This window comes from Colius striatus, chromosome 1 (genome assembly GCF_028858725.1).
Source record: "Colius striatus isolate bColStr4 chromosome 1, bColStr4.1.hap1, whole genome shotgun sequence".
In the NCBI taxonomy this organism is placed as follows: domain Eukaryota; kingdom Metazoa; phylum Chordata; class Aves; order Coliiformes; family Coliidae; genus Colius; species Colius striatus.
The window spans coordinates 10652568-10667202 of NC_084759.1; the positions used below are offsets into that span (position 1 = coordinate 10652568).

At 43.6% G+C, this 14635-nt stretch overlaps 1 protein-coding gene across 1 annotated transcript; it reads right to left on the reverse strand.

The window, feature by feature from the left end:
- Window positions 1-1053: 1053 nt before the first annotated feature.
- On the reverse strand, window positions 1054-8664 carry LOC104563177 (high affinity choline transporter 1). Its single transcript, XM_010209546.2, has 8 exons — window positions 8487-8664; window positions 7378-7491; window positions 5613-5768; window positions 4974-5122; window positions 3280-3423; window positions 2946-3099; window positions 2012-2229; window positions 1054-1575 (listed from the first exon to the last, which is right to left on the reverse strand). The coding sequence occupies exons 1-8, from the start codon at window positions 8662-8664 to the stop codon at window positions 1054-1056; spliced, it is 1635 nt and encodes a 544-aa protein (XP_010207848.1).
- Between the last annotated feature and the right edge of the window lie 5971 nt (window positions 8665-14635).

Sequence of the window (14635 nt, forward strand, 5' to 3'; positions counted from 1 at the left end):
TTTTCTTCTGATCCACTGAGAATTTATGCAAACAAGGTATCAGGGGCTTTTCTGTACAGGCCTAGTGGCTTCTGTCTTTTGTATTTTATCAGGATTTAACATCCCTGCAGACAGGTTTGGGATCAGTTTCCAGCACCTTTCTGTCATCACAGCCCTCTGAGTTTTCTCACACCAGTTTGTGTGTGTGTCCCACACCACTGTGCTTGGGTAATGCCTTCATGTGAGTGCTTTAACCAGGTGTTTTAGAGAAGACTCACATGAAAGTCTCTCTAGCACCTCTGTTTTTCCACCTGGTTGAATTTTTGTAAATAGTGTCTATGTAGAACTTATCCAGCAATCAAGGGCTGCTGTTTCATCTTGTTCATCTGCTTTTGCCCTACCAGATCATATGAGAGGGGATGTCCTCTGTTCAGTCACATGGAAGCAGACTGGCTGTGTGGCCTGAGACCACAGCTGGGGAGAGGCATATGCAAAACTTGTTGTGGCACCAAGGGGAGCTCTGTAAAGCATACAAAGAATGGTGCAGAACTGATATTACTGCTGGGCTGCTGTGGCAGTTGTACTGCATTCAGTAATCTGTGTTTCTAGAGGTTTAGTGTGCTCCCCAACTATGATTATGCTATAACTCTATAGCTGTTGTAATAAGAGCAGGTTTGCTCACCTTTTTTTTAATCAAGAATACCCAATCTATTAAACATTAATTGGTCTCCTTTGTGGTGAGGAAAGTATGTGACTTGAGAGTGCTGTAGGTGTTAAAGCGTGATTCGTAGCCTTGCTTTCGGGTGGGGTACCAGGGGCACCCCAAAGCAAACACTACTGGGGCCCAAGGTGCCCCATGGTCACCACCACAAGATCGTGCTCCATTACCACGTGCCTTTAATCACTGCAGACTGTGAGCTCACACATTCTCCTTGGATGAACAGAGTGCGTCTTTATTGCTCTGTGAGGACTTTAAATAATGCATGACTGGAGAAAGCAAAGGGAAGAGTGATGCTGTTTGTGCCACACTCTAATTGCTGAATGCCCTGTGACCTTTCAAAGGAGGCCCCACATTTAACCGTGATTCTCTTCTAGTCCAGCTGTGGATGAACCCACCTGTTTCTCCATCTGCTGCAGGGGAATGGGGATGTTGGTTCCCCCCATGATATTGCAAACATCCCACCTGTGGGGAAGCAGATTTCTCTGGAACAAAACTCTAGCCAGGTATGAAACAGCAATGATCACCCCCAAGGTGAGCAGCATGGTGAATGTTTTAAAAGGGAAGAGCTGACTGTAGGCCCCGTTCACCCGGGAGCAGGCTGGGTAGCAGAGGATGGGGGGGATGCTCAGCGCAGGTTCCCCTGCCAGCAGCCTCAGGAGGAGCCCGACCAAGAAGCCAGCAGCCGAGCCGTAGGTGTTGGTACTGGGAACAAAGAGGGCACAGCAGAGCTGGGGGAAGAGCAGAGCATACACCAGCTCCCCGCTGAGGAACCAGAGGTCATAGACAGAGCTGGAGTAAAAAGCCAGACTGGCAGCCCCGGCTCCAAACACCAGCATGGAGATCCTCATGGCCCATAAGACCTCCACTTCTGTAGCCTGTAAAACAGAGATTGTAACTTTGCAGACCCAACATTTGACTGGTGCTGGCCTGCCCTGGGCTGGTCTCATCGAGCCCTTACTGGTCTCAGGCAGTGCTTGCCACTAGCAGCCCCCAAGACAGGCACTCCTGGAGATGGAGCTACCCTCTGTAATTTTAAGGGTGTTATTTTCATGCTGTTTTCATGAATGTCCTTGTCCAAATTTTATACCTGTTGTTTTATAAAGAGCAAAGCTCAGCAGTGTGCGTGCTTGTATCCCCTACCAAGGATATGAAGACCACTGTCCTATGTTTGAAGCTTTGCCCCCAGAACTGAGTTCAGCAGCCAAAGGACAGACTCCTCTAATCACAGATCACACAGACTGAACTTGAAAAGGTCTTGGAACAAAAGCATCTTTCCTGACACCAAAACTACTGAATGCTGTAAGCAAATACCTTTTTCCTCAGGGTTTTCCTGTAGATATTGTGAGCGAACATGGAGCCGGCTGAGAGAAGAGCTGAATCTGCAGAGGACATTGAGGCAGCAGCAATTGCTCCCAGACCAGCAATGGAGATATATGCTGGGCAGAGATGGTGCAAAACAAGTGGCAGTATCATCGCTGACTCCCCTCTCTCGAGTGGACTTGGGAGACCATAGCTTGTCTGATTCCAGTCTGTAAAACAGAACAAGGAAAAGCCACAACAAATCCTCTGACATTTCTGCTGTCCTTGAAGCTGCCTTTCCACAGGGACTAGTCACAGCAGGGCTAAGCACGGAGTCCCACTCGGTGTTTTAGGACTTGGGTTAATTCATTGTATTCTCTTGTGATCTCTTGTGACTCCTCTTATCATGCTGCAGCTCTCACTACAACGATTTTCCTTTTCCCCAGTAGCATCCATAGGAATAGAATCATAGAATCATAGAATGGTGTGCCTTGTGTGTCCCCTGGTCAGGAGCTGTGAGTTTACAGGACTGAACTTCTTGATTCCTTCATATTGCTGGATGTTACATGGAGAAGGCATTAACAGGAGCAACCATAAGACTCTAGAGGTCCCTTCCAACACCTATCATTCTGTGATTCTGTGATTTCTTTGAAAATAGGATTATATAGGGTTTTATAGGGTCTACCTTCATCTTTCCTCAGGACAAGGTCCATTTAATTGTAATGAAATAGCTTTAAGCAGGTCTTGGGGCTGTTTACATTCCTCTAGAGAGCTGTGTACTGAGCCACCGAGGGTTCTGCATTTCTAGTACAGATCACCTAACTTGGTGGCCAGGACTTTTAGCTACACTAGCTAATTTGAAAGCTAAATCAAGTCTTCTTTGGATTGTTTTAATCAACTTTGACAAAGCCATGTTCCTTATCCAGAGAGAAACAATTAGTTTTACCTGTTGATGCTGCAACTGCACCGATGAGCACAGAGGGGATGGCCATTGAAAAGCACCCAAGTCCAGAGAGGTAAGAGATGAGCTTTGCCTGTCCTGGTGAGGCAGTGGAGAGCACTCTTTGGAAGTAAGTTTGCCATGGAATGCTCCCAAGCACCTGAAACATTCAGCTGTTACCAGTGGTACCCAGCAGGCTTCTGGCTGCTATAGGGCATCATCCTGTCTCTGCCAACTGTGCAACATAAGGCTCTTGGCTGAAAAGACCTACAAGTTTTCCAGACAGAAAGTCCCTGCACAATACCTTCTCCCAACCACCTGTCCAAGAAATACTCCATACCAGGTAGAAGAAGTCATCCAGCCACCTTCCAAAGTACTGTTTTTCTATCTTCCCAGTCCAAGGTTCTTGGTAAGACTGATGAGTTGCAGTGTAATAAATACTTTCTGTTGCAGAGTTCATCAAGGCAAAGGGGATGCAGATCCACTAGGATAGAAATGGAAATAGTTAACCACTTCTACAGTAGATTCCTGGAGAATCTATTCAGATCATGGAATCATAGAACATAGAAACTTTTTGTTGGAAAAGACCTATAAGATCATCAAATCCAACCACTAACCTCACACCGACAAGCCCACCACTAAACCATAGAATTATAGAAACACAGAATCATAGAATGGTAGGGGTTGGAAGGGACCTTTAGAGATCATCTAGTCCAACCCCCCTGCAGAAGCAGGTTCACCTAGATCAGGTCACAAAGGGACATGTCCAGGTGGGTCTTAAAGACCTCCAAGGAAGGAGCCTCCACAACCCCTCTGGGCAGCCTGTGCCAGGGCTCCCTCACCTCAACAGCGAAATAGTTTTTCTTATGTTTAAGAGGAACTTTTTGTGTTCCAGCTTCATCCCATTACCCCTTGTCCTGTTACTAGCTACTATAGAAAAAACTCCTAACACCCACCTTTAGATATTTATAAATGTTAATAAGATCACCCCTCAATCTCCTCTTCTCCAGACTAAACAGCTTCAGTTCCTGCAGCCTTTAAGGAAGATGTTCCATTCCCCTGATCATCTTGGTGGCCTTGTACTGGACTCTCTCCAGCAGTTCTCTGTCCCTCTGGAGCTGAGGAGCCCAGAACTGGACACAGGGCTCCAGATGAGGCCTCACCAGGGCAGAGTAGAGGGTGAGAAGAACCTCCCTTGACCTGCTGGCCACACTCTTCTTGATGCCCTTCAGCACCTCAGCTACACAGCTTCTAAATATCTCTGGAGATGGATACTCCAACATCTCCCTGGGAAGCATCTAACAATACTCTCAGTGAAAAAGTTCTTCTTGATATCCTATGTAAACCTCTCCTGGTGTAACTTGAGGCCATTTCCTCAGTCATTACTTGAGAGGAGAAACCGACCCCACCTCACTACAATCTCCTTTCAGGGGATTTGAGAGAGGAATCATGTCTCCTCTCATCTTCTTCTTCTCCAGACTGAACACTCCCAATTCCCTCAACAGCTCCTCATCAGACTTGTGCTCCAGACCCTTCATGAGTTCTGTTGCCCTTCTTTGGACATGCTCCAGCACCTCAATGTCTCTCTTGCAATGTGAGGAATGTTGAAATTCAGTTTGATGTAGGACATGAAGTTACATAAGATTAAAGCCAGACTAAGAGCCTTCCTTTCTCCCCCTTCCTTACTCTAAATCTACATTTCTCTGTTTTTTTGCATCAAGATTAAGAGTCTCTAATTTGAGTTAATTGGTGCCTTCAGTAGACAGATCTGTCCTCTCCAGCCAAGATTGTTCTGTCAGACTTTGCACACCTTACTTAAGAACAGCTGTGTTCACCCAGCAAGGCTTGTGTGAGCACTGTCTGAAATGCATAAGGACTAGAGGCCATTTCCTGAGACCTGTTCTCCTGAAGAGGAGCTGTAGGGCAAGGGCCGGTGTTGTTGGAATTGTTTTGGTCTGAGACATACTGGAAAAAAAGAGCAGGACTTTTCCCCTTAGTTAGGAAGCTGGTAATAAAGAAATGCACAGGACTTGCCAGGCTGAGGGTGATGAAAACTAGCTGGATGACATCTGTGTATGCAACAGAGTAGAGGCCTCCCAGTAGCGTGTAAAGTATGACAGTGCATGCTGACACTGTAATAGCCAAAGAGCCTCCAACATCCAAGATGACCCTCATTGTTGCTCCTGCAGACAAGGACAGCGGTCAAGTATTTTGAGACAGATTTTGTACAAGCATAATGCAGAATAAGTAAGGCTATGTTATTCTCATGATGCCAGCACGTCACACTGTATGAGAAGCGCGTGTTCTACAGAGAGTGGGCAGAGTGAGGACTCGTGAGATCCCACATTCCCTTTCTTCTCTTGCTGCTACGTTGCTGCATGTCCTTTGCCAAGGCACCTTGCCTTTTTATATCTGCTTTCTCACAGGCAAGAGGAAAGTACTGACTCTTATTGCCAGACCTCACTGTTGTAATATCATGAATATATGCTGCTTTAATTTGTTTTAAACCTAAAAACATATTTTCCAGAAAAGATAAATACTTGTGTTCCTCTCACAAAAGGAGGCATAAAGCCCATCTTTCCACAGCTTAGTCCAACACAATTCCCAAATATTATACTCTGATAGTGGTTCCACATGAGCTTTAACAAATACAACAGCATAGTAAGTATTTACCCAGGGATGCCAGGATAGCTGCAAACCAGAACACCTCTCCTAGCAGTGGTGGAATGAAGAGTAAGCTTCCCATCACGTTCCCATAAGTTTCTTGAAGGGGATCCATCACTGTCACATAATTCTTGGATCTCATTGGATTTACAAAGAAGATAGCACCTGTCAGAGTGATGACATTTTGGTAGAACTTTTCATGCATTATATTCCAGGAAAATAAATACAATGGTATTTTGGTATCAATCCTATATATGAGTGTGGAATTCATGCATAATGGGCCCTAGAGGATGATACAGCCAGCCAGACACCGGCACTTCAATTCACTTGTCTAATTGTGGCTTTTCATTGGTCTGAGAGCTTGCAGATTACAAAGTACACAATAGATATGGCCTTCCACTTTTGGCAGACCTACATCTGGCTACTGGAGGCCAGGTAAGACCCCCCAGGCACCTAAACAGCATAAAATCCTGTGTGACTGTAACAGGAACTTAGCTCAGAGGACACCCACGTGTAGTCTCCTCTTCACCTCTAATGACCTACCAACCTGACACACAAAGTTTACTGAAATGTTTCCTGTGGAAAATGTCAGTAGGCAGAGTGAGGCATTAAAGACTAATACATGGCTAAAAAAGAGACAAACTTTTGTCCTTGACCATGAGATGCAATGTGTTGATATACATTCCTTTTCTGGTTACATTTTCATTTCAGTGGCTTCAGTGTCTCTTCCCAAAACTGTATTGTTTTAATCTGGACATTGAACCGAGTCCCACCCACCTTCATCTAAATATTAGACTTCAGATGTAGAGCTGTCTCATTAAAACCAAAGAATACATATTGTGCCTAACCCTGAAGCCAATAGGACAGCTTGTCTGGGCACTACTGACCTGAGTAAAGATTGCAGGATCAGACCTGCACTCCTCAATTTCATTAGTAAGAATTACTCACATAAGAAATGCTGGCAGTGTATTTCCAAGCCTGATTCATGTTCACGTCAGTCGGACCCTTTTCTCTGACTTGCGAATAAAGGTTATTGTTCCTTTAGAAATTCCTGTGCAAGGTCTGCAAAAGTTTCCTTGCTTTAATCATCCCGTGTCCTTAGAGACTTATGGCATAACTCAAACTCTGGTCTTGGCAAGACAGCTGAATCTCAGCATGAGTCCAACAGTTCTTAGAGTAAGGAAATGGCAGCTTAGGTATGAGACGCTGCAAACAGCTTCATTCCAATAAAAAAAGTGACAAGCTGTGAAGTGGGATAAGCTGCATGCACTCCAACTTATCCTGAGATGAGACTACTCAGAACAATACATTATAGTGGAAAACAAAGGTAGTGTTATTTCATCACACAGAAATTCCAAAGACAAAAATTTACACCAGTTCTCCCAATAGTCTGTGAATAAAGGGCCACGGTAAAAAAGCAATATGCATATAGCTACATGATTCTAAAGTTCTCAGATAAGATTTCTGTCCCATAAATTTCTTCAAGCAGGCAAAACTCTATGCTAGCTCCAAGCTACCCCAGTTTCTTATAGAATCATAGAATGGTAGGGTTGGAAGGGACCTTTAGAGACCATCTAGTCCAAGCCCCCTGCAGAAGCAGGGTCACCTATGTTTCAGTTTTGATGATGACATTATGAATGGTTATTCTGAGTCTATGGAAGATTGAAGAAAATCACTTTTAAAATGTACTCTGTACTCTGTTATGCATCTTAATATATTAATGTTTTGGGGTTTTTTTTTAAGCTTACAGGTCCTGATTATGTGATTTATTTACCAATAACAAGGGACAAGGCAAATCCCACAGGTGCCTGGACCCACAATAGTCCTTTTGAAGGCAGGTAGACAATTTCAGCTGTGCCATTGACATATGCTCCTCCAACCCAGGTGGCTGTAAACATGAAAGATGGAAAGGTAAGAATTATGGTACGTGGTCTCAACTAGTCTTGTACAGATATTTAATTACATTTCTATTTTCTTTACAAAGTTTTCTCCCTGTGTACAGGTCACAGTTATTAGAATCTCACCCTAAAAAAATTAATTCAAGGTTAATATCTGTGTGTGCATGGAAAAGCTCAGCCTTTAAATATTTAGAGACAATTTGAATGTATGCATTTTTAGGTTCATTTTTCTCAGTGGAAGATTTTGCTAGAGCAGACAGAATTGCCAGAATTGCCATTGTTATTCTGCCACGACTGATAGACTGTCCTTCAGGAGCATCGCTTACACAGTCCAAGAACAAAGACGCTAGGGGGATGGAGGGGAGGGGAAGTGCACGCAGATATTACAGGCAGAATACAAAACTACAGCTTGGCTTAAGTGCCTTAGCCAGGCAAATACCACTTGAGGAAGCCTTCACAAAAATGGATCAGGGAAGCAAATTTCATGATGCCAATCAGCAAGGAGAGAAAAAGGGGAGTGTAAAGTAGCACTCAGTGGGGAAACATTTTCTGTTTAGGAGCCAGCCCAATGCCTGCTATGTAGCAATTTATTCCACACAGAACTAGACTGTTCCAGGAATAAAATTCTTCTGTTCTACTGGATAACAGAAAACTGGTACAAGATTAAGATCACAGTCCTCCTTAATGAAAAATGTTGTATTCTTCAGTCACTCTTAAATTAAACTCTTTAACTCTTGCCTAAACTCCTAAATGAAACTCTTTAATTTAAAAGAATCTACATAAATATTAGGTTCTGCTCATTGTGAAGAGGTTTGGAAGAATTCATCCCAAAATGATTCATGAAACCATTCTCCTTTAAAGCCACACTTAAGTAAAGTGTGTCCTGACATTAAAGGAGTTCACTTGCTTTGAAACGAAAGTCCCCAGATCTGTGCAATGTATGTCTTCTAAGAAGAATTTTAGGAAGTCCTTGAAGAGAACTTACCTGTTGCAGTAAACAATCCAATGCAAACCTTTACATTCCTGCCTCCAACTATGGCCATTTCAGTGGGGTTTCTGTCCTGCTGGTCCTTTTTGCTTTTCCAAGAAGCCCAAATTCCAGTAGCTAAAGTTAATGTAAAAAACACGCTCAAAGACACTAGTCCTGGTATATTTAGAGCCATTTTCTTTTGCCTAGTTTAGCTCGTGGAGAGGAATAATGCCTTAATGACAATATTCTTTGTTTGAGCCCACAATAAAAACAAAAAATTGAAAAAAGAAATCAGAAAAGCTAGTGCTGCCTTGTAAAGAAGTTGTTCAGTTTTGGTTTGCTGTCCTTTGCAAGGAAGGATGCAGTATGAAACAAAGCCATAAACCCCACAGTGTTGAGAACTGGATGCAGAGTCTCTGTCTTTGGAGGGCTACTGGCAATTCTGTCTTGCTCTTTCTTCAGAAGATATCTAATCTTATTTTTCTGGGGAGCAGAGAATAAGAGGGTGGGAATTAGGGGTGATAAGAGCAATGAGGCACTGATCTGAGGGGTAATGTTAGCTTGGCTTTAAGGAGGGGAAATGTTATATTTTGTCTGATATGCCATGGTATGAAAATAATCCTTACTTCTCTAGGTCCTAGGCACAAGGCTGACTCAGAAGATAGGGCTAAGAATTTCTCTGTTTAAAGCTGAATGAGCTAAGCTGATGATAATCATCGAAATAAACCTAGGAAACAGTAAAAGAGAGTTTACTAATCAAAGGAGCTGCACTCTGCTATTCAAAGTAAGTTCATTATCATTTCACTGCTGGAAACAGGAGAGCAAGGTGGTGTTAGGCTCTGCAGTAACACTACTGGAAAGACACAGGCTTTTTAAAACTTCTTGATGAAGCTCCCTTTAAACAGATGTGGTTCTGAGGAAAACCCATATATGCATTACTGAATTAACTCAGTTACATGTGTTATAGAGTTGCCATATGAATATCTTTTTAGTTGCCCTGTGAAACTTTTTCATCTGTCCTCATAATGAATTCTATGTAAAAACTGCCCTATTTAAGGCACCTGCTTGTCTTTCCTTGGTACTTGCATTCATCCCTGGAGTAAGTAGAGGCTTTCCACATGGAAATGATGGAGTTCTTCATCCCAGATGAATGCTGAGCAGGAGTCTGAGGGCTCATGTCTTTAGGGAGGTTTTCTGCAGTGTGTGATCTGCCGACAGGCAGGAGCAGCTGTGTGTGGAAACGACAGGGGCACAGGTTAAGTATGTCCCATGGGCAGGGCATGGTAGGAACATGTGGGCACATGGAAGAAGAGAGAAGTGCAGGAACCCTATTTTATGTGACATCTCTCTGTATGAGGGAAATAAGGTTTTTGGTATGTTATGCAGTGACCTGGTGGGAAGACTCCAGAAAGAGTTTTTTCCTAAAGAAAACTGAAAACAGAAAAGATGAAAACGACCAAGAATCAGATGATTCTCCTGCCTTAGGAGAAATATTCCTTTATATTCAAACACTATTTTGACTGAGTGAGGGGTTTTCACTTTGACCTAATTATTTACATACAAAAAGGGATACTGTGCATTTTGAAGACACATTTTCTGGGTGGTAATTAGAAACACTCCCTTTCTTCTTAACAGCACCTGCTATAAAGTTAGTAGAAACTTTAGTTAGTAGTAACTAAAGTTAGTAGAAACTGTGGCTATCAGTGGCAATGGAGACATTGGTTTCTTTGGTCTGTCTTCCTTGGTCAAAACAGGATATTTAAAAAATGTTTAAAATGCTTTTTACACACAGATACACACTAGACTTTTTTTTTCTGCAAGCAAATATTTTGCAATGTATTTCATAGGCAGGAGCAAAAGAGGTTTGAAGGTGCACGTGGCTGAGCCTCAGCTTGCTCTACAGCCAGGCACTCCTGGGAGGACATACCTGATGTTGCATCCATCATGTGGGAATCAGTGAAGTTCAACACGTCCAAAGAAAGATCTGAATTTGTTCTTTGACATCTGCAGAGAATATCTAGACAGACTCTTGATTTTTACCATCTCTTGAAAGTGAAAAAGCAAATGTGGCAGGAGTAAAAGTCTGCAGGGAAACTTCATTCAAAGACCCAGAGAGGTGGGAGGCAGATATGGAAAGACAAAATGTGAGTGAAAATGTTACATGATAAGATGAAGGAGATTTAGAGGAAAAGCATGTGTAAGGTAGTTCACCTGAAGCTGGAGTGCTTTTGATGATATATAATGCATGGAAGAAGGATTGTGAAAGTGTGGGATTATACAAGGAGGCCAGTTCCTCCCCGAATCTGTTGTGCTCTTTTGCCACTAGATGACTCCCAGCTAATGCATCTGTTTTACAGAAAAATAAATCTCCCTAATGGAGAGATGATTGAGGTGGGCTCCACCTCCCTGCTCACGAGTAGGGCTGCAGCTTTGGGTGCCAGCTGCTGCATTGCTCATTTCAAGCTCCCTGGGTAACCTGTGGGGAGAAATATGCTATTTTAGGATGTGATTCACTGACCTATTTTAGTCCTAGTAAGGCAGGACAGGGCAAGGTCAGATCTCAGTCTGCTGAACTCGGGGCTGCTTTTAAGAGCAGGGTCACCCTACCCAGTAGATGTTTCAGGGCTTGATTTATCTGCTCACATAGAGATGGCTGGTGCCAACTGATATCTGAGGCTCTAAAGCCCCTGGGATGTCTACATGAGCAAGGGAATGTTCTGTAACATCTGTGTCTGTGGGAGACACAGGCCTTTCTGGGGCAGCAGTTGGGATATGCTGGTGTGTCTCTGATGGTTCTGAGTATCCCCCTGGGGGATACTCATCTGAGCTCTTACTGTTTCCTTGTCACTTGACCTCAATGGAACAAATTCTGACCTAGGTGGTTAATAAAAACAGGAATGCCTGGAGGAAAGTGAGGAGTGCCAGGGAAGTTTTCTATCTATAGTGGAAATGATCTGCACCGTAGTGAACACTTATAGGTGCCAACCTTGAAGCTATTTGGAGGAAACAGAGATGGACAAAATGGTGGCCTCTATGCCCTTGTTAAAGCCTTTGCCCTGTCTCTCTGGGTTCAATGTGCTACATTATTGCTGATAAGCTTTAGATGGCTTTCTGCACCCCATGGGCTCAGGAGGAAAGGGGAGTTGTGGGGTAAGAGTGGTCCTGCAGGGACCCCTAGAGATCATCCAGTCCAACCCCCCTGCAGAAGCAGATCCACCTAGATCAGGCCGCATAGGAATGTGTCCAGATGGGTTTTGAAGACCTCCAAAGGAGACTCCACACCCTCCCTGGGCAGCCTGTGCCAGGCTCCCTCATCCTCAATATACAAAGATATATTTTTAAAAAAAAATCCTTTTATATTTTTTTTAAGTTTGTTTGCAAGGAAGCATTTGCACTTGAGGAGGTGCCTGGAAGGAGAGACACAGAGCTGGGGCTGAGGCAGGAGAGCAGCAGCTGTGGCACAGGGAGGTGTGTGGGGAACGGCCTCTCCACTGGTTTGCTTTGCTCTTCATGCCAGGAAAAACCAAGCACTGAGACCTGAGGTGTCTGAGCTATTTGCATCAAAATGATCTGACAGTTCCTCTTGAAAGGAGATGGAATGAAGTAGTTTGTGGTTTCCAGCCCAGGTATTTGAACTGTGTCCTTGATCCTATCAGTTGAAACACTGGGCCGTCAGTCTCCAAATATTAACAGTTTTTCAGATGGTATCCTTGGTCTAACGTTTTACTCCTATGCCAAGTTGATCCCAGAAACAGTATTTTCTCTTCCAGCCAACACAGATTTGCACATGACTAATCTCCTGCATGAGTTTCAAATGCAGAAAAGAGGAGTAATTTGATTAGAAAATGGCATATTTTTGCTCCTTAAATGAGAGCCTGTGTGATGAGGCTGCACAGGGAGTAATAAATTGTGAAATCATAGAATCATAGAATGGTAGGGTTGGAAGGGACCTTTAGAGATCATCTAGTCCAACTCCCCTGCAGCAGCTGTTCCACCTAGACCAAGTCACAGGAACACATCCACTCGGGTCTTGAAGATCTCCAAGGAAGGAGACTCCACACCCTCCCTGGGCAGCCTGTGCCAGGGCTCCCTCACCTGAATAGTAACGTAGTTTTTCTTTTGCTTAAATGGAACTCAATTCTGAAACATAATACTTTATCTTTAATGATGTCAACTCAGTCCAAAGTAAAATGATTGTTATTAGTATGGTGTAACCATTTTCTTAGGGGTGTCTGGATTGCTCGGTGCTCAGAGCTGCCCTTGTTGGAACATGCTGCCTGGCTCCCAGAGAAGAGTTTGGTGACACATCCCTTTTTTCTATTGTATCTAGCAACAGGACAAGGGGTAATGGGATGAAGCTGGAACTCAAAAAGTTCCACTTAAATATAAGAAAAAAATATTTCATGGTTCAGGTGAGGGAGCCCTGGCACAGGCTGCCCAGAGGGGTTGTGGAGTCTCCTTCCTTGGAGGTCTTCAAGACTCGCCTGGACATGTTCCTATGCGACCTGATCTAGGTGACCCTGCTTCTGCAGGGGGGTTGGATTAGATGATCTCTAAAGGTCCCTTCCAACCCCTACCATTCTATGATTCTATGACACTTCTTAGAGCTCAAGCTTTGACAGGTGATTTAGGGGATGTGAAAAGCCATGAGCTGAAATTATTTCACTGAATTTCAGCCACCTTCAGGTATCCTGGCTAAACTAACTTTTAGCATCCTTGCGTTTGCAAGAGATGGGCATTTACTTTGGTCACCCACACCACCATGTTGCAAGTCCCTGCTGAGACACTTGGAGATCTGCAAGTGGCTTTCAGGTGGGACATGGGATGTGGGAGACCCTTGTCACCTTGAGTGGCATATGGAGACTAGGTAGGATGCACTTCAAGTGGCAGCAGATGCTCCTGTCTGGGTCAGACAACTGAATCTTGCCTGAAGAGGCAATTCCTTCCATGTGCTTTAAATATTTCTTTTAGTATGGGCTGGGGAAGTCTGCCCCTGTCCTTGGACTATGTGGCTTGATACCTACCCCAGAAAAGACTTGTTTTCAGAGGTTCAAGTTAGACAAGATGAATCTCACTCTACTTTCTGTGTTATGTCTCAAGTCTTTAAGATCACACAAATCAAACCAGAAAATAACTTCAGAATAACAATATTTAATATTTACATACACCAGTGAGGCCAGTGATTGCACAGTTGACAGGATAGTCAACTGCTAGCACAGTTAGCACAGGGATGTGACACTAAATGTCCCCAGGGCAGGATAACTTGGAACAAGATGGCAGCAGTAAGTGCATTTTCTTTCCTGTGCTGGAGGTGGGGTGTGCAAGTGGGTACCTCCCTGGTCCTGGTGCTGGCACAGCCCAAACAGGCTTGTCATAGAGGTGAGAGTTGGGGAGATAAAGCTAAAAATGAGGGTAAGACTGATATTTAGGGGCCATGAAGAGCTCAGAGCCTGTCTGCTGAAGAAGGAGTCTCTCTTGGTCTGGATACATGGTGGATATCCTTACCTCTAGCTACTCCCTTTGACTCTTCCTGGTTGAATCAGTTGGTGTCATTTTGATGTCCACTTTACATGGTAGCACTGTGCAGGCTTCACTGCTGACCATGAACGTGAGCTTTTCCAGCTGCTTCTCAGGTTTGGGTGCACCTAGGCATGATTGCAAACTTCTACAGAGCTTATGCTTTCTTTTCCTACAGAAGGTACTTTCAAGTTTTGTGGTCAAATTCCCTGCTAGAATTCTAGGGGTGAAGTTCCGCTCCAAGGAAGTGTACATATGCTCCTCATCTTAGCACAACTCACATTTTCCTCCCCATTTTGTATAAAGGTGTTTGTGTTAGATGACAACATGAACAATCACATGTGTCTGCAATAACTGAGTTCAAACAACTTGCTCTAGTGCCCAAATGCAGAAATATGAACAACTTTTGATTGAGAAAACATAAGTGTTTGTCTTTGAAAAACAAACTTCAAGTGCTTTAAATATATTCAGGTTTTCATAACTCTATACACACCTTCAATATAGATAATGATGATTTTACAGTTTGACTGACTCAGGGAAGTAATTTACATATCCAGGAATTAACCTTTGAGGAAGTAACTGGAATGATGAGGTTTCTGAAATTTGACAATCATGTTGTGGACTTAAGCATCAAGGGTTTGATCTTG